The 27,968-nt window shown below is 45.7% G+C and overlaps 1 protein-coding gene across 4 annotated transcripts in view; it reads left to right on the forward strand.

The window, feature by feature from the left end:
- Positions 1-27,968, forward strand: part of eps8l2 (EPS8 like 2) — a 285,853-nt gene that overhangs the window by 204,778 nt on the left and 53,107 nt on the right. For 2 of the 4 annotated variants that reach the window (XM_038807699.1, XM_038807700.1), the window contains exons 4-11: positions 1,428-1,492; positions 2,058-2,219; positions 3,769-3,918; positions 13,904-13,983; positions 15,901-16,028; positions 16,296-16,378; positions 25,750-25,876; positions 26,282-26,370. In XM_038807699.1, the coding sequence (XP_038663627.1) occupies positions 1,428-1,492; positions 2,058-2,219; positions 3,769-3,918; positions 13,904-13,983; positions 15,901-16,028; positions 16,296-16,378; positions 25,750-25,876; positions 26,282-26,370 (884 nt within the window). Of the gene's footprint in view, positions 1-1,427; positions 1,493-2,057; positions 2,220-3,603; positions 3,681-3,768; positions 3,919-13,903; positions 13,984-15,900; positions 16,029-16,295; positions 16,379-25,749; positions 25,877-26,281; positions 26,371-27,968 lie in introns of those variants that run through there. The other 2 variants (XM_038807701.1, XM_038807702.1) reach the window with 2 other exon arrangements.

The following is a 27,968-nucleotide window of genomic DNA, read 5'->3' on the forward strand; positions in this document are numbered from 1 at the left end:
GTAGACCTTGGAAAATAGGAGACAGGTTTAGATAAAGGATCTGGATCGGCGCAGGCTGGGAGGGCCGAAGGGCCTGTTCCTGTGCTGTAATTTTCTTTGTTCTTTGTTCTTCTTTGACAACCAGATTTTGTACAGAAAATGGCTAACTCACTCTGGCTTAGAAGGTTAAATTGCTGGAGTATTGTCAGAAATAATTTTATTTATATCAAGCATGATGACTCATTGTGTTCATTAATACGTTGTTGTGAGCAAAAACAAGTTGCCTTGATTGAATTAAATCATTACGTTTGCTCTGCATGTCACTTTGTTTCTGAGGAAAAAAATAATTTAGTGATTGATTGTGGCATCATCTGATGAGGATGGGTCTGCTAGACATAATGGACAGGACGTATACCCTTTGGGCTTTACCACCCGACCACCAAGCTCAAATGAGGTTCACAGGTGTGTGGGAGGCAGTCACTCATCTGTGATCTCCAAGACCTTTCCCTGAATTGGCCAATTAATGGCCCCTGGCTAGCTTGCTGTCCAATTACGAATGTCAGGCTGGCACTCGGGATGCTTGTGGTCCAATTAGAGGCTCTCCTGCTTGTAAGCAGCTGCAGAGTGTTTGGCAAGTAAGTTCCCCCTGCAACATTTTTAAATTTATGATTGAGTAGCCAGGTAATCATTTGGGTTGGGGGTGGGGGGGGGGGGGGGGGGGGGGGGGGGGTGCTACAGCTGACTCCAGGCAGATAGTGGGGACATCTAAGGCTGCCAGGATCTGCCACCAAGAGGCAACTCCACTGCCCCACTTCTGGCCGGAACCTGGTGGCCGACTAGACAATCACGGGCAACTATGGACAATTGATTTTCGTTGTCCAATTGCAGTGTCAGTTGGCTACCTGCTGCCTGTACTGCCACTCCCTCGCCCACCATGCTGTCTCTGGGGGAAATGGCCTGGGGATGGGATAAAGCTGGAGAACCAGCATACCGGCCAACGGCGCTACCTTTATGCCCACTCGCCTTTATGACCACTGCCGATATCTAGTTCAGATCACCAGGATATCATATTGACACATTGCTGGGTTACATAATCAATATTGAATAGTGTGAGTCAACTCTGGAATGTGAGGAATGTGTGATCCGCTTATGGGAATGACCGATGCCACTGATATTTTTGACAGACTTGAATTTGTAACAGAGATGCAGTGATAAATCTGTTTCAATGGAAGATATATTTTCGCTTGCTGCTAATTCTTGGCCCTTTGTAAAGAACCAGTAGTTGAAACTATACATTTGTGGCATTTCCTCCTAATAATATCCTAATTTGTAAAACAGTTTCGCTCTTGACACTGACCATTGTTGCCTTGATAAGAAGTAACTTCACCCTTTCCTCTTTCGTTCGGTTAAGTCCAGCATTAGTGATTAATTTGACCTATCTGTTACAGAGCAACGAAAGAAGTATTCCAATTCCAATGTTATCATGCAGGAGACATCTCAGTACCACGTGGAGGTAATGCTGCAATAAATGAACTGCTGAAGTGATTAGAATGTATAGGGGGTTATTTTGTAGTTAGTTAATGTGACTTCTTCCAGCCCATTGAAATACATTGTGTTTCTGCCTTGGATACGTCCAGCTCCAGGCAGTGGGGTACTTATTTGTATATATATTATAATTCAATGCTAACTCAATGCTAAAATTTAAATGCTTAATAACAGAAGTCGTAGCTTTTGTCAGTAGTGACAGTGAGTTGTGTGTATAAGTGCAGAGCAGCACTAACAGAGACTAAGGATTAAACCTCATCCCTATATCCTTACTCGTGGCTAATGTTCTGTACATAGTAGAAAATAGATAAAGATCGTTAATAAAGGAATGCAACATTAATTTTACACAACATCTGAAACACTATAGAATATAAAAGCCAGACTTCACAATCTCTGGAAAATTTAAGTATCATATTTAAATGTGGTAGAAGGATGAAATGGTGATTGCACTCAGTGAATTAACTTAACCACCCTTGTGGAGCTGTAAACCAAGCTGTAAGACACACAGATCTATTGCTTGTTCTTGCTTCTAGCATCTTGCCACGTTCGCAATGGACAAGAGTGAGTCCATTGTGACAATAGATGATGGCATCAAGAAACTACTGCAGTTGGATTCGAAAGGGAAGGTGTGGACTCAGGAGATGCTGCTGCAAGTCAATGACAAAGCCATCAGACTGCTGGACTGTGAAAATCAGGTAAGAATGTCTGGAATTTGTTTTTAAATAGATACATACAGTGATGGTCAGCCACATAGAATCAGTGCAGAATTTTGGAGCACCAAAGTAAACTTTCATAAATTGATTGGTTGCAGGTTCCTGTCCACGTCCTTCACCCATGTAATCAACACGGTAGCATAGTGGTTAGCACTGCTGCTTCATAATGCCAGTGTCCCCGGTTCGATTCCTGGCTTGGGTCACTGTCTCTGCAGAGTCTGCACCTTCTTCCTGTGTATGCGTGGGTTTCCTCTCACAAGTCCCGAAAGACATGCTGTTAGGGAAATTGAACATTCTGAATTCTCCCTCTGTGTACCTGAATGGGCGCTGGAATGTGGTGACTGGGGGTCTTTCACAGTAACCTCATTGTGGTGTTAATGTAAGCCTACTTCTGACACTAATAAACATTATTATTGCCAAGCAGGCCAGCAGCACGGTTCGATTCCCGTAACAGCCGTCACAGTAACTTCATTTGAAGCCTACTCATGACAATAAGCGATTTTCATTTCATTTTCTTTCTCATTTCATCAATTCACTGCATTCTCTAGGTTCCTGTCCACGCCCTTCACCCACCAATTCACTGCATTCTCTATTTGAATTAGGATCTGATTTGGCTCTGATGCCGCCCATGAAAAATATGTCTGTCCACCTTTTCTATCTTGGCAAGCATTTAAAATTTTTTTTTTTAAATTTAGTGCGTTCAATCCACCTACCTTGTACATCTTTGGGTTGTGGGGGCGAAACCAACACAAACACGGGGAGAATGTGCAAACTCCACACGGACAGTGACCCAGAGCCGGGATCGAACCTGGGACCTTGGTGCCGTGAGACTGCAGTGCTACCACTGCGCTACCGTGCTGCCCTTCTATTTTGGCAAACATGGGAAAAATGGTTGTTAGAGTAAGATGCAGAAGGGCGATCTTGCCTGTAAAATCATACCCCAACAAAAGTCAGCATCTTCAGGAGAACAGACCAGATTGTTTCTTACAACAGAAATGTTTGGGTTTATTCCGGACTGAGGACTGATTTACGACTGAGGACTGATTTACAAGTATGGACATCTGTGCTCCAGTTTTGAATGCACGCACCATGTAACATATATTTCAGTATGAATTTTCAAATGCTTTGCCAACCAAGTAATGAAATGCTAATATGAATACCATTATCATTTATTTCCTTTTCTTTTCATATACTTAATGATCTGTTGAGCTGCTCGCGAAAAATACTTTTCACTGTACACGTGACAATAAACAAATCCAATCCAATTAAGCAACTGGTGTAAGCACTGATACCCTGTTGTGGACAGTCTGTGCCATCTGCTATTGAAGAGACTTATTTTTCTAAGCTTTATTTGTCTATTCATAGTTATAGGTGATTGTGATATTGTGGAGTTTAATGGCAATTCACAGTGCAAGACAACGTACATGCTATTTTTCATAAGAGGTAAGCCTCTTTCCTGTTCTTTTGGATGCTTTACTCAATCTTCTCTTTGATGTTTTCCACCCCACCCCCACCACCTTATTTTCTAAAGGACGAATTGGAGAACTTTCCATTAAACATTGTGCATCACTGCCAAGCTGTACTCAACCAGTCCAAATATTCATCAGTTTTACTGCTCATGTGTCAAGACTCCGATCAGCACAAACCCGATATGCATTTCTTCAACTGTGATGAGGTCGGGGTGAGTAAAATGTGCAGGGAGGAGCAAACGCATGGGGAGGCCGAGCTTCAGCTTATAACATCGGGCTGATGGTTATAGCAGTGTAGAGAGTGGTAATTGTGTACAGACTACTGAATCACAAATTATTCATGTTATTAATGAAACTTGGCTAGTAATCTGAAAGATTTTCCTAATGATAATGTTTTTTTAACACAGAATTGTTGAATAAAAAGCATTGTGATAGTGTAATATCCATGATTGCAATCAATGGCTGAAATAACAATGTGCAGTCATCAAAATGTTGGTAGAATTGTGGATTTCAAAGAAATGTCAGTGGCGCTAATTACACAGGGGAGTGATTGGAGATTTCCATTGCCAAGACATGGGTAGAAATTGCTAAATGCCAGCATCTAGCCACACTAGAAGAGATGCAGTGAATTACAAGTTGAATCAACATGGCCTGCATTGCCAATGGTTATTCTAAGTAACTGACCCCATAATTTGCAGCAGACACAGCAATGCATTAGAATGGTGGATGGAAACCCCATCCCACCGCATTGCTTGGCTTACTTTTTTAAGCTGTTGCACTGCCAAAATTGCTAGGTTCATATTTTGTCCCAGTTGGCAAAAAAATAAGCAATGGTAAACTATAGCTTACATCATGTGTATAACTGAACGCATCTTCATGCAGTTGGTATCTGTGCAGTAGCCTCTCAACAAACCAGACATTCAACAACATGCCATGTTTTCAATCTTCTCAAGATATATTAATCTGCTATTTTGTAAATTGTGTGAATAATTTTTCCCTACTAATTCATTGTGTTCTTCCAGGTCTCAGAACTATTTTTCAATTTTGACACAGGAAGCCGAGTGGCTGGTTTATTTATGGCCTTCGCTCACTAGCAGGGAAGTTCATATTCCACAAGTCCCACGGGGAGATCAATCAGGGTATACCCGCAAGCCTCATGGGGGTTATTACACCCCCACCACCCCGTAACCCAAAGTCCGAACGTTCAGCCTCTGTAATCATCTGAGGAGGCCTCCTGCGCTGCTTTGCATGCGGTTGTGCTTCTGCCAGCGGTGGGTTTGGATCAGGTGGCATTTAGCGGTTTGTAGGCTGCCTTTTTCGAGATTATATCTTGTTGCAGCTCAACCTTTCTGCCCGATCTGGGGAAAGTCAGACTTGAATGTGTTCACGGGCACCGGCCCATCAGCGGCTCTCCCAGAGCTACCCAAGTCTTGACATGAGGCATGGTCCTTTAATGAAAAAGGAACCTCACCAGTCGTGTGTCCAGGGAGGCCGTGGTCTGCTTCCGAATTCCCCGCTTGAACGGCAAGCCATTTAAGGCCGGATGGTACAGGGCAGTCCAGATGTGTCTTATCCCAGTTGTGCGTCCAAATTTAGCGAATTCCTCTGGGGTCCCATTATCGGCAACCAGTACCTTTGGAGTCCTGTAGGTGCTAAACGAGCACCTTAATTTTTCAACAGTGGGTCTTGAGGTGGTGGAGGTCATCCTCTGTACAGTTATCAACTTAGAATGGGCATCCACAAGGATCAAGACGAAGTCCGTATGAAACTTCACCCAGGTTTGTCCTGCCTATTCCCAGGGGTGAAGTGAGGTCGAAGGAAGGAGTTTCTGGTGCTCTTGACACGCTGAGCATCTTTTCACTACTTGCTTGATGTTGTCATCGATCCCTGGCCACCAGACATAACTCCTCACCAACATCTTCATCTTTGAAGCCCCTGGGTGACCACTGTGCAGGCCCTGCAGGATCAATGGCCAGACCTGTCTACAGTATGGCCACACGAGCTCCCTACTGGAGAATGCCATCCTCTAATAATAATACTCTTTATTGTCACACTAGAATGAAGTTACTGTGAAAAGCCCCTAGTTGCCACATTCTGCCGCCAGTTCGGGTACACAGAGGGGGAATTCAGAATGTCCTAATTACTTTTTTTTAAAATAATTTTTATTGGAATTTTTTGAAAAATATATATCAACAAAACAATAATAACAATAACAGTAATAAACACCCCCCCCCCCCCCCCCCGGCACCCTTAACAACGCATATAGTAAACCCCCCCACCACCCCCCCCAACCCCAATAAACAACAAAATAAATTAACAATAAGCAAATTAACTTAAACACTATCCCCCTAGAAACCACCCCCCCCCCCTTCCCCCCCCCCCCCCCCCCCCCCCCCCCCGGGTTGCTGCTGCTGACCTAGTACCTTATCGTTGAGCCAGAAAGTCGAGGAAAGGCTGCCACCTCCTAAAGAACCCTTGTACCGACCCCCTCAGGGCGAATTTGCCCCTATCCAGCTGAATGAATCCCGCCATGTCATTAATCCAGGTCTCCACGCTCGGAGGTCTCGCATCTTTCCACTGCAGCAAGATCCTTCGCCGGGCTACTAGGGACGCAGAGGCCAAGACATCGGCCTCTTTCGCCTCCTGCACTCCCGGCTCCACCCCAACCCCAAATATCGCGAGTCTACAGCCTGGCTTGACCCTGGATCCCACCACCCTCGACACCGTCCTCGCCACCCCCTTCCAGAACTCCTCCAGTGCCGGGCATGCCCAGAACATATGGGCATGGTTTGCTGGACTCCCCGAACACCTGACGCACCTGTCTTCGCCCCCAAAGAACCTACTCATCCTAGATCCGGACATGTGGGCCCGGTGCAGCACCTTCAACTGGATGAGACTAAGCCTCGCACATGAAGAGGAGGAGTTCACCTTCTCCAGGGCGTCCGCCCATGTCACCTCCTCAATCTGCTCCCCCAGCTCCACCTCCCACTTAGCCTTCAGCACCTCTACCAACGCCTCCCCCACCTCCTGCACTACCTGGTAGATGTCAGACACCTTCCCATCCGTCCCACACCCCCAAAAGCACCCTATCCCTTACCCCCCGCGGGGGCAGCAAAGGGAACCCCTCCACCTGTCACCTAGCAAACGCCTTGACCTGAAGGTACCTGAACATATTCCTCCAGTTCACCAAGGCTCGCGAACCTCCCGTCGATAAACAGGTCTCCCAACTTCCTAATGCCCGCCCTGTGCCACCCCAGGAACCTGCCATCCATGTTCCCTGGGACAAACCGGTGGTTCCCCCGCAGCGGGGCCTCCACCGAGCCCCTCACTTCCCCCCTGTGTCGCCTCCACTGCCCCCAAATTTTGAGGGTAGCCGCCACCACCGGGCTCGTGGTGTACCTCGTTGGAGGGAGCAGCAGCGACGCCGTTATCAGTGCCTTCAGGCTCGTGCCTCCACAGGACGCCATCTCCATCCGTTTCCATGCTGCCCCCTCCCCATCCATTACCCGCTTACGTACCATCGAGACGTTAGCCGCCCAATAGTACCCAGAGAGGTTGGGAAGCGCCAGCCCCCCTCTATCCCTGCCCCGCTCCAAAAAGACCCTCCTTACCCTCGGAGTCCTGTGCGCCCAAATAAATCACAGAATGCTGCTGTTCACCCTCCTAAAAAAGGCCCTCGGAACAAAAATGGGGAGGCACTGAAACAAAAACAAAAACCTCGGGAGCACCGTCATTTTAACGGACTGTACTCTACCCGCCAACGACAACGGCAGCATGTCCCACCTTTTAAATTCCTCCTCCATCTGCTCCACCAACCTAGTAAAATTGAGCTTGTGCAGAGTCCCCCAGCTCCTAGCCACCTGAACCCCCAGGTACCTAAAACTCCTCACTGCCTTCTTTAGCGGGAGCCTACCAATCCCCTCCTCCTGATCTTCCGGGTGTACGACAAACAGCTCACTCTTGCCCAGGTTCAATTTATATCCCGAGAAACTCCCGAGCTCAGCAAGAATCTCCATCACCTCCGGTATTCCCCCCACCGGGTCTGCTACATACAACAGCAAGTTGTCCGCATACAGCGACACTCGGTGCTCTCCCCACCTCGCATCAAACCCCTCCATCTCCTCGACTCCCTGAGAGCCATGGCAAGAGGCTCAATTGCCAGCGCAAAATGCAAGGGGGACAGGGGGCACCCCTGCCTCGTCCCACGGTGGAGCCTGAAGTACTCGGACCTCCTCCCATTTGTCGCTACACTCGCCATCGGGGCCTCGTACAGCAACCTCACCCATTTAATAAACCCCACCCCAAACCCGAACCTCTCCAACACCTCCCACAAATACCCCCACTCAACCCTGTCAAAGGCCTTCTCCGCATCCAATGCCACCACAATCTCCGCCTCTCCTTCTGCTGCCGGCATCATTATCACATTTAGCAGCCTTCGCACGTTAGTGTTCCGCTGCCTCCCCTTCACAAAACCCGTCTGATCTTCATGTACCACCCCCGGCAACCAGTCCTCTATTCTAGTGGCCAAGATCTTCGCCAGCAACTTGGCGTCTACATTCAGCAGTGAAATCGGCCTGTATGATCCGCACTGCAAGGGGTCCTTATCACGCTTCAGGATCAGGGAGATTAGCGCCCGAGACATCGTCGGAGGCAGAACACCCCCCTCCCATGCCTCGTTGAAGGTCCTAACCAACAGGGGGCCCAGCAGGTCCACATATTTCTTATAAAATTCAACCGGGAACCCATCCGGTCCCGGCGCCTTCCCCGACTGCATGTGGCCAATCCCACTGACCAGCTCCTCCAACTCGATCGGCACCCCCAGTCCCTCCACCTGCTCCTCCTGCACCCTTGGAAATCGGAGCCTGTCCAAAAAACGCTCCATTCCCCCTCCCACCGCCGGCGGCTCCGACCGGTACAGTTCCCTGTAGAAGTCCCTAAAGACCTCATTGACCTCTGCCCCCTGCCGCACCACAGTCCCATCTCTATCCTTCACTCCACCAATCTCCCTAGCCGCGTCCCGCTTACGAAGCTGGTGCACCAGCATTCTGCTCGCCCTCCTAGCCGCGACTCTCCCTCCACTGTACTCCCATGAGCCAGCTGACTTCTGCTGACCCCGGCAGCTCCTGCTCTAACTCCGACCCCTCCCGATATGAGGTCCCCACTCCTCCCCTGCATCAGCTCCTTGGCACCGCTTCAGCGCGGGAAACCCGGTCTAATAACCATGCCCCTCGCCACCAGCTCCACCCCCCTCGTCCCGCAGCGCAGGAAACCAGAGGAAAGCCCGCGCTTCCACACTGCTCCACCCCACCAACGCAGCTCCCAAACCGCAGTCCCAACCCAACCACCAACTCCGTACAAACAAAGACACAGATCAACCACAAACCCCAGTACCCCCCTTAGAACACAAAACCATAACCCACATCGTCCGAAAGCGAGAGAAAGGACAGAAACAAACAGAATAACCCGCTACAGCATAAACAATGGTACAGAAATAGAAAAACTCCCACAGCCCCCAATCTCTAGTTTGAGTCCAGCTTTTCAGACTACGCAAAGGCCCACGCTTCCTCCGGGGACTCAAAGTAGTGATGCTGGTCCTTGTAGGTGACCCACAGGCGCGCAGGCGGCAACATGCCGAACTTCACCTGCTTTCCATGGAGCACCGCCTTCGTCCGGTTAAACCCGGCTCTCTGCTTGGCCACCTTCGCACTCCAGTCCTGGTAGATACGCACTACCGAATTCTCCCACTTGCTACTCCTCACCTTCTTCCCATCGGAGAACATACTCCCGGTCACTGAACCGATGGAACCGCACCAGCACCGCCCACGGGGGTTCATTCGCCTTAGGCCGCCTGACCAGTGCTCTGTGGGCCCCCTCCAGCTCCAGGGGCAGATGGAAGGATCCTGCCCCCACCAGCGAGTTCAGCATCACGGCCACATAGGCCGGCAGGTCCGACCACTCCAGCCCCTCCTCGAGGCCCAGGATCCGCAGGTTCTTCCTCCGTGACCGAAGCTCCATCTCCTCAAACCGATCTTGCCACATTTTATGAAGCGCCTCGTGTATCTCCATCTTCCCCACGAGGGCCGAAACCACCTCCTCGCGCTCAGAGGCCTGCTGCTGCAACTCCAGTATCGCTGCACCCTGGGTTGTCTGGGTCTCCAGCAGCTTACTCGTCGTCACCTTCAGGGATTCCAACAACTCCCCTTTCAGCTCCGTAAAATAGCGCAGAAGGGCCGCCTGCTGCTCCTCAGCCCACTGCCTCCACTCCTCAGGGGCTCCACCGGCCGCCATTTTGTCCACCTTCCCCCACTTTTCCAGGGGAACTGCTGCTGTTTTTCTCCTCGCCCCACTTCAAGTCCGCACCATAAATTCCGGGGGGTTTCGCTCCAGACCCCTTTATCCGTCGAATCGCGCCGTTTGGGTCCCTTAAAAGAGCCCACAAGTCCTCTTAAAGCGGGAGCTGCCGAACGTGCGGCTTAGCTCCGCATAGCCGCAACCGGAAGTCAGAATGTCCTAATTATTTAACAGCACGTCTATCAGGACTTGTGGGAGGAAACCGGTCAGTTTACGTCTACGCGCAGCTCCTGCCGTTTCATGGTGTTGGGCTGCTGGGGGTTCTCCTGTAATCTGCCATGCAGTATAGTATGGGGAAACTTTGCCAATGTGGAATCTCCGTGTCCATGTGCGAATCTGTGCAGCTGTTGCTGGCAGACTGTCCATGAAATTTAAAGTCGCCACAACTTTGTCCACCACTGGTGAAGAGGCAAGGGTTCACAGGCAGAGGAAGATGGCTGCGGGCATCAGTATATGCTATTTGGACCCATGGGCAATGTTGAAAGGTGCATTTATGCGCCTCCAGTAATAGAGCCCAGCACTGAATCCGGGCCAAGGCTATGGGGGGAATTACTTTTTCCTTATTAAAAAGTTCTAACAATGGCTTATGGTCTGTGAAAATGAAAAATGTGGTGCAATTTGTTTACTGTGTATATCATAGCCAGGACATAGCGGCATTCCGCATCTGCCAGGGTTTTGGAAGTGTATGTGATGGGGTGCTCTGTGCCATCGTCTCATCGATGGGATAGCACCGCCCCAATGCCCAAAGGCATGACATGTGAGAACGAACGGCCGGGATGGATCGTAGTTGGTCAGCAGCTGGGAGAATGACAGCTGTGACTTTACTCCTGCAAATGCTTCCTCTTGTGGAGCTCTGTACCTCACTTTCTGGTGCTATTTTAACAAGACATGAATAGGTGGAGGCAGGGTGGCCAAAGTTGAAATAAACGTCCCGTAATAATGAGTCCCAGAAACAATCTCAATTCCCTGGCATTTTGTGCAGTCGGGGCTGCTTTTATGGCCTGAACATTCTCCACAAGGTGCAAGCCACCTTTATCCACCTGGTAACCCAAAAATGTTACAGCCTTTGCTTGAAAAATGCATTTGTCTCTCTTCAGCTGGACGCCAACTTAGTCTGAGGACCTCTTCTAGATTGTCCAGGTGTTATTTTTCAGTGATGAGTACATCATCCAGATGTACCGCCACTTTGGGTAGGCCCTGCAGGATGTCTTCCATCACCCTTGAAAAATTGTGCAGGCGGAAGGGAAGGCAAGTGTATTCAAATAGCCCCTGTGGGTATTTATGGTCAGGTACTTCCACAAAGCGGTGTCCAATTCCAACCAAGAAAGCCGTGGCTCATATCCAATTTTGTGAACCAGCAGCCGCCAGCCGGTTTGGAGTACAAATCCTCCAAAACTGGCATGGAGTGATGGTCCAGACAGGATGCACTGTTTACGGTTAGTTTATAATCTTCTGAGGTGGTTGATTAATCTGTCTTAATCGCCAGGACCTCTGGTGCAGCCCACTCCGCAAAGGCACAAGGCGAATCATACCCAAACTCTCCAAGCGCTGCAACTCGGTGTCCATCTTTGTGAGCAAGGAGCAGGAGACCGGCCGTGCTCAGAAGTATCTGGGCCTCCGGGTCGACATAAATGCGTGCCCTGGTTCCTTTTATTTGGCCCAAACCCTCCTGGAATAACTCTGGATACTTCCCAAAGACGTCATACGGGGTAATGGTGCCCAACAAAAAACTCCGCTGCAACTCAAAGCGAAGTGTTCACAGCCAATCACGGCCCAACAAGTTTGGTCCTGGCCGCTGCACCACTATTAGAGGGAACCAGACTGTCTGCTGCCTGTGGGTCACTGGGGTCACAGTGGTTCCAATAATGCGCAATGGTTCCTCAGTATACGTCGCCAACCTGGCCTTATTGTTGCACAAGTTTAATGGCAGGATTCCCGTACGAAGTGGCGCACGGCCTGCTGACCGATCATGGAGATGGCAGAATCGGGCGTCGGGCAAAAACAGGATTGGTGCCAACCCCCCGCTGACGATGGAATTGGGATTATCGCCAACACGGCAGTGGGAGGATGCAAATGATTCTTGATGATGCAGGATGGCCGCGATTCTTCGGTCCTCCGGGCTGGTAATCACATGGGCGCAGATTATAACAGGTGTGGACGTGGTGGACCTCTCCATAAGAGGGTTGCGCCCATTCCCCTCCCCCACAATGCCTGAATTGGGGCACTCCCCCCACCCCCCTGAGACCCTCTGAATTGGGGAACCCCCCCGAGACCCTCTGATTTAGGGCACTCCCCCAAGAGCCTCTGAATTGGGGTACTCCCCCCGAGACCCCCTCAATGGAGGGCCGTCTGAATTGGGGCGGTCCCCTGAGACCTTCTGACGGGGGGAGGGTGAACTCTTTTCCCCCCTCCCCGAGACCCCCCTGTCCCCTAAAAGAACCCCCTCAGAGACCCCCTAACTAAAGGATCCCCCTGCAGCAGAGACCCCCTAACTAATAATACTCCCCCGCAGAGACCTCATAACGATAAGAGTCCCCTCGAAGAGACCCCCTAACTAAAAGAGCCCCGCCAGTAAAAGAACCCCCTCGCAGAGACCCCCCTAACTAAAAGATCCCCCCCCTCGCAGAGACCCCCTATCTAAAGGAGCCCCCACGCAGAGATCCCCTAACGAAAAGAACCCCCCCCACAGAGACCCCCTAACTAAAAGAACCCCCTCGCAGAGACCCCCTAACTAAAGGAGCCCCCACGCAGAGATCCCCTAACGAAAAGAACCCCCCTGCAGTGACCCCCTAACTAAAAGAACCCCCCCCCCCGCAGAGACCCCCTAACTAAAAGAACCCCCCACAGAGACCCCCTACTGATAAGAGCCCCCACAGAGATCCCCTAACTAATAGAACCCCTCCCCATCCCCACCTGCAGAGACGCCCCAACTAATAGAACCCCCCCCCCCACAGAGACCCCCTAAGTAAAGGAGCCCCCACGCAGAGATCCCCTAACGAAAAGAACCCCCCCCCCCCCACAGAGACCCCCTAACTAAAAGAATCCCCTCGCAGAGACCCCCTAACTAAAAGAACCGGATCAGTAACTCTGAAGTGCTGTAATCACAATGTTTACAAACTTCAACCACTTAAAAGAGAGAAAGTCCATTCCAATCCCCCTCCCCCACCTCCCTATACTGGAGTGATTTTGAATTGCTGAGCTGGAAATTGATGGCACTTAACACATTGCTGCATGGCAATACTCCAGAGCAACTACAGCATCCAAAATCGGAGTTAAAAGGTCCTTTTGCCTCATTGCCAGTATTGAGACCCAGGAAGCCGAATGGTCGGGTGAAGCTGGTTTATTTACGGTCACAGAAAGTCTGCCTAAGGCAACGAATATATAAAGTAAAGCCCCATTGGGACAACCAACATGCCGGTCCCTATCAGGGCCAGACTTTATACTGAGTTCTTATGAGCCCCAGTTTGGGACCTCGTGGGGGTTATTACAATGTCATTCCCAATGGAGCAAATTGAAGGGAAGAGGAGTAGAAGGGAAGATAGTCCAAGGGCTGTAACACTGTGCAGCAACTGGCTTTTGATGGGTACATGATAACAGCGTGGGTGATTTTCTGTCTAGTATCCCCAGTGCTTATGGCAAAAACAAAATACTTCCAGCCAGCAGCTCTTCACAATCCTGTGAGTGAGATTAGTGATCTCAGACATCCTCCTGCTCTTGCATTTGTGCAGAGGAATTCCAGCAAAGCATCTAGTCATGTTTCCATCCTGGAACAAATTTGCATGTAGCTACAGCTATTGTTAAATCATGTGAAGTCAGTCATTTATTCCTTTATTGTTCTTTTTGCAGGCTGAGATGATTCATGCAGATGTTCAAAGTGCAATCTCCGACTGCAAATGTGGACAGAAAATACGACCGCAGACATTGAAGTAAAAACATTTCAGTTCAAGAATTTAAAGTCTGGGGAAAATCAAGCCCAGTTGTTCATATTCTTTATTTGTTCTCAAAATGTGGGTGATGCTGGTGAAACTACACATGCTGTCCATCACTGGTTGTTCTGAATAGGTGGTGGTGAGCCTTCACTTTGAATCGTTACTGTCCTCCTGGAGATTTTGGGTACGATTCAGTGGACTCAAGTTGAAGTCTGCTGAACAGCTCATTCAGCAGGGTGTTTCTCAGCCACTGCTGACAGCGCCAAGAAAGATAACCGCTATTCAACAGCACCTTGCCATTTTCTTTGGTCTTGGGGAGATTATCCCGCACTTATAGGGATTTCCAGATCGAGGCACCATTTTGGAAGCCTGCCCCCTGGTAGTGCCCCCGGCACCCTGGCAGCATCAGGGTGGCACTGCTAGAGTGTCAGGTTGGCAGTGCTGAGGTGCCAGGGTACTCCCTGCCCTGTCCCCGACCACCCAGGGGTCTTCAATGGCCTGGTAGACACTCTCCGCCCAGTGCCGCTACCGGACCAGTGTAAAACATCGTCCTAACGAGGTCCCCCACACGCGGTCGTCGAGTCCTGGGCACCGGGTACATCTGGGTATTTAAATCAGCCATACTACAGGGGTCACAAAATTGCTTCCTTTATCTCTCATTCTCCGGAAATGTATGGAATTGTCTCTTGAAACTTCCCTGACAACATCTCGGCCTACTTTCCATGTTAAAAAGCTAAAGAGTTTTCAGGTTAAGCTAAAGGTTGACTCGGTGTTGCTGAAGCTCCGTAAACTGAGCAACATCATAACCAAGAACTATCAGCCACTAGTGTATGCTTTTCATGGTATATGGATAGAATTATACAACATACCCATAAAAATTATTTTCAATGCTGGAATACTTTGTAATAAGTATGAAGCTTAATTGAAAGCAAAATAGTGCGGAGACTGGAGTAGGAAACAAAATCTGAGAATGGTGAAAAATCAGAGCAGGCCTGGCAGCATCTGTAAGGAGAGAAGAACAGAAATTATGTTTAGGGTCTGGATGACAGATCCACAGAACTCAAGCTCAACAATTTAGGCATCAGAACCTTGTGGCCCCTGTGATTCTTCACCAAAAATAATAAGACTCTTTTTCTGCCACAATGTATTGCTTGTGTGAATTTTTTTTGGAATAGCCAACCCTTATAACAACATCTGGCAGCAGATAACTGATAACTCAGTAAGTTAACTTGGAACATATCCATGGTGGCCATAACTCCTTAATTTTTAAAAATTATCTTCCTTGCCTTTCCTGCTGCTGTGAAAATAACATTGAACTGAATACATCCTGCAGCTGTAGGTTAATTCCCACTCCAGGAGTGAACAGTGTAATGCCCATCCATTATTAGGAGATGCAGCAGTATTTTAGGATTTGTTTTTCTGACTGTATTTTGTATTTTCTATCACAGCGGTGAAGGTGAATGGTACGCTCTGTTCATTCTGCCACTGCTCTGATGATCAGATAGTGGGTAAAAGTGGCACAGGGATAGAGAAGAGTAACTCATTGTTAATTGTCCCTCCCTTCTCTTTCTGTGGGAAAGTGACAGACCTTTGCTCAGTACCTGACAACACGAATCAGAATTGGAAACTTGGCAGGAACGGAAGTGCAGATATGAGCTTGTGTCCTTGACTTGGTGCATGAGAACACCATCGCACATTGCCAACAGGCCATCTTGCCAGCTCTGAAAAACATTTCTTCGTAGCTAATTCACCCTCAAGCCTGCTTTGGCTGCTTCCGTCTCCCTCTCTTGTAATGAACCTAGCTGCTAAGGAGCTTATTTCATTGAGATCAGGCGGGCTTAACCTTGAACAGGTTTTAATTTTGTTGCAGTGAGAATTCCAGTCAGCATACCGTAACCATGTCTCTCTCATCAGGGTGAATCAAGAGAAAATGAAGAAGCAGCGGGAGACTATAATCCCTACACCCCCTCAAAGTATTGCACCTGTCCACCCTCCTGGCGCCAGGAGTCGAGCTGCTGCCCTCACAGCACAAAATGACCAAGGTAAAGCAAGCTGAGAAATCAGGCTGGTGGAAGTAAATGCGATTCAGCATGCTTCTGAAGAACACACTGGGAAAGGAGCTCTTGAGCAGCATGTTGATCCTGCGCAGCTTTATGTGTGCATTCGCCTTTGCTCTTTTCAATCGCTTTCCATCACACGCACGTGCCGCTGCTGCAATTTAGAAAAAAAAGTAAGGGCGCTTTTTTGTTTCTTTTGGCGAGTACAAATTTGTTCTTTGTGATGACTAACCCTTGGGTGTTGTTCCACAGTGGAGCAAGACCGGCGAAGCATCAGTTCCCAGGACCATGAGGAGTCACCCGAAGTCTTGGCTCAGAAGGTTGAAAAAGATGTGGTAAGTGGTTTGGTATTATTTCTGAAAATATAAACCCTGCAACCAGGTTAATTGGAAAATGTCATTTATTATAGAATAATAGAAATCCATTCAGTGCAGAAGGAGGCCATTCGGCCCATCAAATCTGCTCCAACCCTTCAAGGTTGAAATAGTTCAGGTATAAAGTAGACAGTTTCCCACAATGACTAAAGGCAGGACAATAGAGTTAAATCTCCGTGGATGTAATAACATAAGAATTAGAAGAAGGAGAAGACCATATGGCCCATCAAACCTGCTCCATTATTCAACAGTTTAACTCACTCAGCTAAATCTCTGGCTATTAAAGCAGACCAAGCAGGCCAGCAGCACTGTTCGATTCCCGTACCAGCCTCCCCAGACAGGCGCCGGAATGTGGCGACTAGGGGCTTTTCACAGTAACTTCATTGAAGCCTACTCGTGACAATAAGCGATTTTCATTTCATTTCATTTCAATACGATCATGATTTCAGTTTCAACTGCCCTTTCTGGCCCACTCCCCATATCTCTTGATTTCCTAAGATACCAAAAATCTGTCTATCTCAGCCTTAAATATATTCAACAATGGAGCTGCCACAAGCCTCTGATTGAAGAAATTTCTCATCTCAGCCCTAAATGATTTTTTTAAAGTGTGAAACTTGTAAACATTGACATTCAAAGAGAGACTTGGATGTATCATTTAATTAGGCCCTCTTGTTCTCGAATCCCCTGTCAGATGAAACAACCTTTCAGTATCTACCCCCGTCAAGCCCTTCAGAATTTTGAATGTTTCAATGAGTTCACCTCTCATTCTTCTAAACTCCAGAGAAAATAGAGCCAGTTTACTCAGTCTCTTGTCGTTGGACAACCCCCTCATACCAGGAACCAATCTAGTGGACCTTGGCGGTACTGCCTCCAATGCAAATATATCTTCCCTTAAATATGGAAACCAAAACGACACACAGTATTCCAGCTCTGGTCCCACAAAGGCCCTGTACAACTGTAGACTTCTGGGAAGCCAATCTCCTTGTAATTTAGGCCAACATGCCACTTACTTTCCAAATTACTTGCATACTAACATTCAGTGTTCTTTGTACGAATACATCCAAGTCTCTCTCTGAATGTCAATGTTTACAAGTTTCACACTTAAAGAAAATATCTATATTTTGCTTTTCTATTCTTACAAGGGAAGTGAATAACTTCACATTTCTCCACATTATAGTCCATCCACCATCTTGTTACTCACTCTCCTATCGGCATTGTTTTACAGTCTGTTTGTGTCTTCCTCACAGCTTACATCAGCTAGCTTCGTATCATCTACAAATTTAGATACGATATTCTGACTCTTGTCTAAGCCATTAATATATATCATCAATAGCTAAGGCAACAGTATTTATCCTTGTAGTACTCCACTATTCACAGTCTGCCAACTGGAAAATGCCCATTTATCCCTACTCTCTGCTTCCTGTCCATTGACCAATCTTACATTACCCCTAACTCGCAACCAGTTCGGTGGACAATCACTCGCTCACAACTCAATGACAGAATATCTTGTCATCATCTTTACTGGATATTGGCCTACCGGCAGCACCACCAGATCACCGGAGGCAAGGTCAAGATGAATATCGTAACTACACAAACTGAGACATTACAATGAAATTCAAATGCAATGTTTTCATGTGGATTTTCTTTTTTATCTACACTATTTAGAATTCAATAGTTAAGGAAATTAAATTCATTCTGATTTTGTCAGAACGCAAAAATCAAAGCTGATACTTCAGTGCACTGAGAGTCCGGCACTGTTGTACGTTGCTATCTTTTGGATGAAATGTTAAACCCTCAGGCGGATGTAAAAGATCCCAAGGCACGATTTCAATGAGCAAGGGATTATTCATCATGTCCTGGCCAATATTTATCCCTCAATCAACACCAAAAAACAAATGGAACTGGTCGTTATCACATTGCTGTATGTGGGAACTGGCTGTGCACAAATTGGCCGCTGCTTTTCCTACATTACAACAGTGACTATACTTCATTGGCTGTCTAGCTAGTTATGAAAAGCACTATATACACTATTTACACTGAAAATATGTTGGGCTGCTGAAGCATAATTCACAGAGGTCTGCTCTGTGTAGCTCTATTACACAGCGCAAATCCCACTAAGTCATCCAGAGATTCAGGTACTTCTAAAATTGCTGATGTTTTCCATGTTGTTAGAACAAGTCGCCAACTTTAAGGGTATTTAGTGGTCACTGGATAGACATATGGATGAAAATGGAATAGTGTAGGTCAGATAGGCTTCAGATGGTTTCACAGGTCGGCGCAACATCGAGGGCCGAAGGGCCCGTACTGCGCGCTGTAGTGTTCTATTTCAAAGATTTCAGAAATTGACCAAATAGAATCATTTTCACCAACATTTGAAGGATTAAATCATTCAATCTTGGAATGTGTCTTTATGGGGATTAGGGGTTTATTGCATTGTTTGAATGATGTTACAACCTCATGAAATGTTTTCATAAAAATTAGACAACTGGATTTCTTTCATTAGACGAAGAGACCCAGAAATGTTGTGATATCAATAGATTTTTCGTTAATTGTTGTGTAAACCCTAACAAGGTACAGCTCTGTATGTATAAAACATTGCAAAGATCTATCTACATGCATAGAAAATAGAAGCAGGAGAAGACCATTCAGCCCACTCTGTTCGACGTTCAGCTGCTGTTGTATAAACAGTCAAAGGTTCTGCTCCTTTTCACAAACACCTTTATTTCACTTTAACAGTCTCTGCACAAAAGTCTATCATCACATTACCTGACACAAAGGCCACCTGAACCCCCTTTACATATCAGCGTCAATTATTGGATACTTAACACAAATGAGACAACTAATTGGAATGTCTCTTAACCCATTACTTAACAGTCTCCCCTTCCTTGGAGAAAAAAAATGTAATTTGGTGAATACAAAATTACAAAAAACTCAAACACACACGCAATTTCCCCCCTTCTTTTTTTCTTCACTTTTGGAAGAAAGAAAAAAACAGTCACAGACACAGATGCCCTTCATTAACACTATCCAAAAGTTTCTGTGAACCAGCCCCTCTTTTTGTAAAACAGTCTGACAATTGATAGCTACTGTTGACCCATTTAATTTTTGCTATTTCCCCTCTGTCCAACATCTCCTTCAAACTTGTGATGTCTATCCTTAACCTTTTTTCATTGACACTTTTTGTAGAGTGCACATTTTCCCACAGGGATTTATTGTCAAAGTGACATTCAATAGGTATAATACCCAAATCCCCATATCCCACAGTTTCTGTCAATATCTGAGATATATAAAAGGCCATATCTACCGCCTCTACAAGGCTTAACGTCTCAGCAGCCAAAGTGCTTTTGATCACTCATTATTTTCTTTGTTTCCCCACACAAGAGGGCAACATTTACTATTGTTCCCCAAAAGGAAAATTATAAAACCTCCTGCGCTTGAAACCCCATCACATAAATTTGCATAGGACGCATCACTATACATTATGAGTTCAAGTGCCTCAGGTCAGCTAAAACTGAGAACCTCAAAAAACACTCCTGCATTTTTAGTTTGACCAACGCTTTATTTGCTCTTATTAGGTCTTCCACTTTGGGATCATTCATTCTTTGTATTCAACTCTCAGACATCAAAACTAACATCCGGTCTAATCTGTCTACCTAACCAATTCAGTTGCCCAATTAAAATTTGCAGCTGCTCTTTTTCCTCTTCGAAACCATTGGGTCTTTTTATGAAACCCGGCCACGGCTAATTGCTATTGGGCTGATGCTTTCCAAATAAGATTGCTGACGTAAAGTTACCCCTAAGTTAGTCTCTCCGATTTCCAGTCCAATATATTTAAATGCACTGGAAGCCTGACTTCCAACCCTGAATTCTTTCCTCAAACCAGAGATTATAATAGCTTCAAAATCACTAGTCCTCCTCTCCCCCCCCCCCCCCCCCCCCCCCCCCCCCCCCACAAAAAAATAATCGACATGCATCATAAAGACTTCCTTTATAGTGCCAGTCAAACATTGCCGGATCTGCTTTCAACTGGCAACAGCCTAGCTTTAACAAAACTGACCTGATCGCAAAAATTCCATACTCTAGACGCATCATTTAATCCACATACACATTTGTTCAACATCCAGAGTACCCCTTCTGTGTTAGTTGCCTTTTTAGGAGGACAGAGAAAAATGTCTCTCTGGAGCTGATGCCCCTGCAAGAAGGCAGCTTTTATATCTATAGATTTGCATTCCCATGCCTTTATGGCTAATAGAGCCAAGAAGATCTTTACAATAACCTTTCCTGCCATAGCTGAATCTAACCTTAAATCCTGATCTTCTAAGTTTTCTTCCAAATCCCTTGCCACAAGCCTGGCCTTTGCCTTATAGGTTCCATCTGGAAGAACCTTTTCCATGCAAATCCATCTGTGGGATAGAGCTTTTGTCCCATATCCGGTACTTCGGTGTATATCCCAAATTCACTCCAACTATGCAGCTCTTGCTGTTTGGTATCTTTGATAACTTTTTCATCTAATTTATTGGAAGCCACCAAATTCTCACGTGCATGTGGGCTTCTACTCTTATTAATATTCATAGTCTTATTCATGTTCTGAGACCTTGGTAAACTACGTCCCCTCTCCCGCCTGGTATCTCGTTCTGTACTGCGACTGCTTAATCTTTCCCTTCTGCTGTGGGATGCCCTTTCAATAGTTCTCGACCTTTTCCTGTGAATCTGTTCACTATCCGATGTACTATCTGAACTGGCACTGTGTTTCTATGCCGTCCATTTATGAACTTCGTGTTCCCAATCCATTGTCTTGATTGTCTCCCCTGAATGCTGAACATTCAACCAATGTTTATACTCTTCAGTGGCCTTCCCTGCTCTACTAATAACAGTTGTATCCTTCCATTGACTAGAGTCTTCAGGCAAGTATGTCGCTTTTATACCAACTTTTGGCAGTTGTCTTTTCGGAAAAATGGCTGTTCTAATTCATCAGAAGTGTGTGTGTGTTCCTCTACAGAAACCCTGTCTCTATCAGTTAACTGGTCCTTATAGTTCTGTAAAACGTGAGTACCAGATGACCCTGGTTCCTCGTCATGTCTGTCTGCTCTGTCGAAATTTGAAAATTTGTAGACTGTACCCATTATCCTTGATGAATGTACCCTAACAGTTTGATTGCCATGTTGCAAAATAATTGTTTTGCCATCGATGCCTATGATCGTCCCTGGGCCTTTCGACTCATTAAAATTGTGTCTCTTATAGTATACTATGCCTCCTTGCTGAAAAACAGTATTTGATGGCCGTACATTTTGCCTTAAAGCTCTGCAAATTCTTTCAGAGACTTCTGCTTCCAAAAAAGCTTTTCTACTGCTAAGTAATGTATTTAAATGCTCAGCAAAGGCAGAGCTAATTGTAGTTCATTCACAAACTGGAGGCTGGCCATCCAAAATGGACGGAATTTTAGGATTTCTACCAAACACTAATTGATAGGGACCCCAACCATCTGCAATGAATTATTTGCATGTACCGCCCTTGCTAAAGCTGAATTTAGCTTGCAATTCGGTCTATCTGCCAAACTTTTCCAGAGCATGCCATCGATTACAGCATGGTTTCTTTCACAGACACCATTACAAAATGGGCTTTCCGCAGCCATATTCATAACTGTGATATTCACATTTTCACACATATCCCTGAACTCATCATTAGCAAATTCTCCCCCATTGTCCGTAAGGAATTTTGCTGCTGGGCCCATTCCTGACCCTATCCATTTTTCCATGATTTGTTCCAGAATTACTCTCTTTTCTTTACTTCATACAATCATTGATTGGCTAAATCTGGTTGCTAAATCTACAAAATGCTAAACAAATATATTATTGGCTTTATCCCAGATCTTAAGGTCCATGGCCACAATGTCGTTAAAATCCCTGGCCAAAGGTAGGGTTACTATCGGTCGTGGTGGTGTCCTTCTGTACTTCCTACAAACTTCACAGCGATCACTAACCTGTTCTATCAGTTTAGTATAGTCTTCTTCCCTTACCCCTGCATCATTTAATAAATCTTTCAGCCTCCGAGGAGACGGAGGCGCAAATTTATGCATGTGCAAAAAAATGCCTGTGCAGTTTTAATACAACAAGCTTTTTATCAGCTACAGTCCCATTTTCAACTGTCATTAACACATCCTTAACAATTCTACTTTTATTTGTCAGTAATGGAATACAATAGTGTCCTGACTGTGTAAATTGTAAGCCCACCGTCTTTCGAAAAACTTTTGCCTTATCCTGTTCCATATCCAGTTTCATGTGTGCTTTCTTCATCGACCGTCTGCTCAGAAGTAAAGGTATCTCACTTGATACAACATCCGTGCTAATGAAATGATTCACTCCGGCAATATTGCAAGGGATCACCACTCTTTTCAGCGACTTCAGAGTATTATCATCCCCAAACTTGAAACTTGGAGAACTTTCAAATTCCTTAACCTTGTTACGATTTTCAGCATTTAAGGAGTCCAGGTAACATTTTCACCAGTAAATTCCACACACAGTAGATGTGCAGCCACTGTCCAATACAGCACAATTGAAGGATTCTGCAACCAACACCCTCACTATTGGTGTAAAACTGCTTGTTAATAGGACAATGCCTTCTTTCTGGTCACTATCTTTTTCCTCTTCTGACTCTTCCGTGTAATGTGTAGATTCAAACACTGTTGTAACGTGTTGGACATTTGAAAGCATAATGGTATTGAGAGTCACATCGAAAACATCGATATATCATGCCCCGTGCATTTCTGGGGTTCATCTTCCTATTGCAAGTTCTAACTGGGTTTCTCTCTTCATAATTTCCGGGTCCCAATCTCCTTCTATAGTCTTAGAACCTGTCCGTAGCCATACGATTTCACCATCCTGTATCTTCATATTCTGCTTTATTGTAGGCTGACCTATTTGGGTCATCAGAGCCATCGGAATCGAATGTATCCCCAGAAATTTTTTTAAGCTTCTGTTATCTGATCAAATAAGGTATCCTTATCCGCAAACTTAACTCCTATCAAAACCAGGAGCCTATCCATGTTGCGCTCACTAGCACATTCCAGTAATTTAAAGGTCAACACAGACTGTGGAAATTCCAGGTTGTGTTTCTGCAGCCTTTTAGTCTGCCAAATTCCATTATGTAGTCTTCAACGAAAGAATCCTCTATTTTCCGGAATCTATCAAAATCAGACCATGCTTCATACGCACTTAACAAGTCATCCTTTTTATAAATCTTATCCATGTAATGTAATAGAGTCTCCAGATCGTCTTCTGAGTATAACTCTTCCAATTCCCACTCAGAAAACATTTTGCTCCGGATTTTACTGTCATAAGGTAGAGAAAGAGCCAATGCCATACCTTGTTTTCTCTTTCCCAAGACAGTTACCTTAGTCCACATAACTACTGCACTTCTCCATTGGTCACACGATCCCCTTTCATAAAATTAGGGAGGGAGGTAGTCATATCCGGCCATCTTTATCCTAGGTTCAGCCATGTATCTTTTTTTTTTCTTCTCACTCACTCCTTGGTTTGGTCTGGAAGAGTTGTATCTTTCAACCCTTCACATTTGCACAGCACCCATCCTCTGCTACCATTTGTTAGACGTTCAGCTGCTGTTGTATAGTCAAAGTTTCGGATCCTTTTCACAAACACCTTTGTTTCACTTTAACAGACTCTGCACAAAACTCTATCTTCACATCACCTGATACATAGGCTACCTGAAGCCCCTTTACATATGTGTTGATTATTGGATACTTAACACAAATGAGACAACTAATTGGAATCTTAACCCATGACTTAACATGTTCTGTCATTCATTATGATCATGGCTGATCATTAAGTTCAACACAATGATTCTGCATCCCCCCCCCCCCCCCCATATAATTTTAGCCTCAACAACTATATCTAAGTCCTTCTTTAAATTACACAACGTTTTTGACTCAACTACTTTCTGTGGTAGTGAATTCCACAGATTCACCACTCTCTGGGTGAAGAAATGTCTCCTCACTTCAGTCCAAAAAGGTTTACCCCTTATCTTCAAACTATGACCCCCAGTTCTGGACTCCCCCACCATTCTTCCTGAATCTACCCTGTCTAATTCTGTTAGAATTTTATAAGTTTTTGTGAGATCCCCTCTCACTCTTCGAAACTCCAATGAATATAGTCCGAACCGACTTAATCTCCTCTCAGAGGACAGTCCCTCCATCCCAGGAATCAGCCTAATAAACCGTCGCTGCACTCCTTCCACAGCAGGAACATCCTTCCTCAGATAAGGGCACCAAAACTGCACACAATACTCCAGGTGTATCCTCACCAATGCCCTATACAATTACAGTAAAACATCCCTATTCCTATTCTCAAATCCTCTTGCTATGAAGGCCAACATACCATTTGCCTTCTTTACTGCCTGCTGTACCTGCGCGCTTACTTTCAGCAACTGATGCACAAGGAGCTGGACAAATCCAGGGGAGAAGGAGTAGGAGACCCTGAAATGAATTTAAATTTAAGGATGAGGAGCAAGTTTATCTGGAGGGAGCATATTCAGAGGCGAAACACCCATAGTATTATAGATAAAATGGTGAGATCAGGGAGAATTGCTGACTGGAGGTCAGAAAAGGAGGATCATTATGGCACAGTGAATTTTTTCTTTTTATTGTTCAAATATATAAAGTAGCACTAAAAAGTCTATCAAAGCCTTGGGAGGAAATGGAAATAGATTTAAAATCTTGCGTGGACATTGGCTTGATTGATGATTAAAACTTGTAGACAGTGTTTTTGGAACAAATTGGAAGCCGAGCTCCTTGGAAGCAATATTGGGAATGAAGATATCAGAAGAGAGTTTGAGGTCAGAGGGAATAGCGAACCCTACACCGTCAACCTATGAAGTAAGGGAAAGAGTGGGTAAGAGTTGTCAAAGGTAAGAGAGGGGAAATGTTTGTTAGTTGGAATAGTGCTTTGTTTCGCATTCCTCATATGCTTGTATCAAATGCCTCTTGACCAATGTTCCCTCTAAACTCTACGGCCACACAACCACCCAAAATGTCCCATGTAGGCCATGTACATGTTGGGCCCTTTAAGTGACAGCACATGCATGGCTGCACAGAGGAATTTAAGGGGGTCGCCCACATACTCCAGAAACAAATTAGAGGGTACGTTGCTGTCGACCTCGATTGTTGTTTTCTTAAGCATCAGAGAAACCTGATACAATTGTATCCTCTTCAATCATATATTAAATTCAGATTTTCCTGGAAAACGTATATAACTAGACTATGGTTGATTTAGTTTTTGTGACTCACCATACTCATCAAGCCTGGACCATTTTTTCAACAGCAAATTTTAAACTGCACACTGGATGACATTGAGTTCTTTGTAGCCAAACTCCAGAAGGCTGCAGAAGCATTCAGTCAACTAAACCAAAGGAAAAAATCCAAGAAGAATAAAAAAAAGGCACCAGCAGGTATGAATCGCTCCTTTCTTCTTATCCCACTTCTGTTCCCTCCATTGCGCTTCCTAATTTCCTCTGGCTACTTCACTTTACCTTCTTCTTTATCTTTTTTTCCCTATTTCACTCTTCATTCCATCCCTGCACTTTTACTCTCTTTCCCCTCTTCTGCCCGGCTCTTTGTTCACTACCTTATTCTCTAGTTTTACAAAGTCACAATGGAGAAAATCTCCTGTCAGCAAACTGATAAAATTACAATGCATTTCCTGTGCAAATGACCTGTGTTTAGATTCTTGTTATATATGTACCAGAATTAGCATTATATTATGTGTGTGCCATACATACAATATAAAACAGTCATGTTTATCATATCAGTGAATCGCTACATGTCATTCTTTTTCTCTCCCTACTACTTCACAGAGGGTATGCTTACTCTGAGAGCAAAGCCACCATTACCAGCGGAATTCATTGACTGTTTGCAAAAGATCAAGCTGACCTTGAATATGTTGGTAAGAGCTCATCTGGGAGACAAGGGGGAAAGTTTTTATTTTTAACATATTAGACCATGTCTAACTTACCCTTGATATACTTGAGGCCATAAAAAAATTGGTGTGAAGGTGTGACCTATACATCAGAGCAACCAGCCTTTTTCCAAATTTTTCAACTTGACCAGAAACTGAGCTGGACAAGCCATATAAATACTGTGGCTTCAAGAGGAGGGCCAAGGGTAGGAATCCCATGGCACGTAGCTCCCTTAGCCTGTCCACTCTCTACAAGGTACAATTTGGAAGTGTGATTAAATACTGGATGAGCACAGCTCAATACCCTCTCAGACAAAGCAGCCAACTTGATTACACAAGTATTCAATTCCCTCCACCACAGTAGCAGCAAATTGTCCCATCTCTAAGACGCACTGCAGGAACTCACCAAGGCTCCTAAGGCAGCACCTCCTAAACCCACAACTGCTACCCTCTATAGCAAAAGGGGCAGCAGATGCATGGGAACACCACCACCTGAAGGTTCCCCTCCACATCACCTACCATCCTGACTTGGAACTGTAATGCCGTTCCTTCGCTGTCACTGGGTCAAAATCCTGGACTTCCCTCCCTGACAGTACTGTGGGTGTACCTACATCACGTGGATTGCAGTGGTTCAAGAAGGCAGCTCACCACCAACTTCTCAAGGGGAAGTTAGAGATGGGCAGTGAATGTTGACCCAGCCAGCAACACTCACATCCCATGAATGAATAAAAATAATTTTGTGGTCTCCTGAAAATAATATAATTGGTGTCTTGACAATGAACGCTAGATTTTTAACTGGCCGCCCAAAAATGAACCTGCTGTTGTAGAACAGTCCGAAGGCTGCATGATTTATCATTGCAATGGCAAATTTATGTTTTTTTAAAGTACTTTTATTAAGTATTTGCAGAATTTTTCATAATAAAACAGTAGTAACAATAATAACAAAACAAACTAGAGTGAACTTTAACATAGTGCAAAAAGAGAATATACAATAACCATTAAATAGACATTCCCCCACGCGACCCAGTCTTCCCACACCATCCCAATGAAGCACTCACCCCCCCCCCCCCCCCCGCCAATGGATTGCTGCTGCTGCTGACATTTTAATTTTCCCCGAGAAAGTCGACGAACGGCTGCCACCTCCGAGAGAACCCCAGTGTAGTCCCTCTTAAGGCAAACTTTATTTTCTCGAGGCTAAGAAACCCAGTCATGTCATTAACACAAGTCTCTACACTCGGGGGCTTCAGGTCCCTCCACATTAATAAAATCCATCTCCGGGCTACTAGGGAGGCAAAGGCCAAGACGTCGGCCCCTTTTGCCTCCTGAACTCCCGGGTCTTCAGACACTCCAAAGATCGCTATCTCTGGACTCGGCACCACCCGTGTGTTAAGCACCTTGGATATTGCCCTCGCGAACTCTTGCCAGAACTCTAAACTCCGGGCATGCCCAAAACATGTGGACATGGTTTGCAGGGCTGCCCTTGCACCTCAGGCAACTAACTGTCTTCTACCCCAGAAAACGTGCTCATTCTCGCTGCCGTCATGTGTGCCCGGTGGACCACCTTAAATTGAATTAGACTGAACCTG

Source organism: Scyliorhinus canicula, chromosome 9, assembly GCF_902713615.1.
Source record: "Scyliorhinus canicula chromosome 9, sScyCan1.1, whole genome shotgun sequence".
Classification (NCBI taxonomy): domain Eukaryota; kingdom Metazoa; phylum Chordata; class Chondrichthyes; order Carcharhiniformes; family Scyliorhinidae; genus Scyliorhinus; species Scyliorhinus canicula.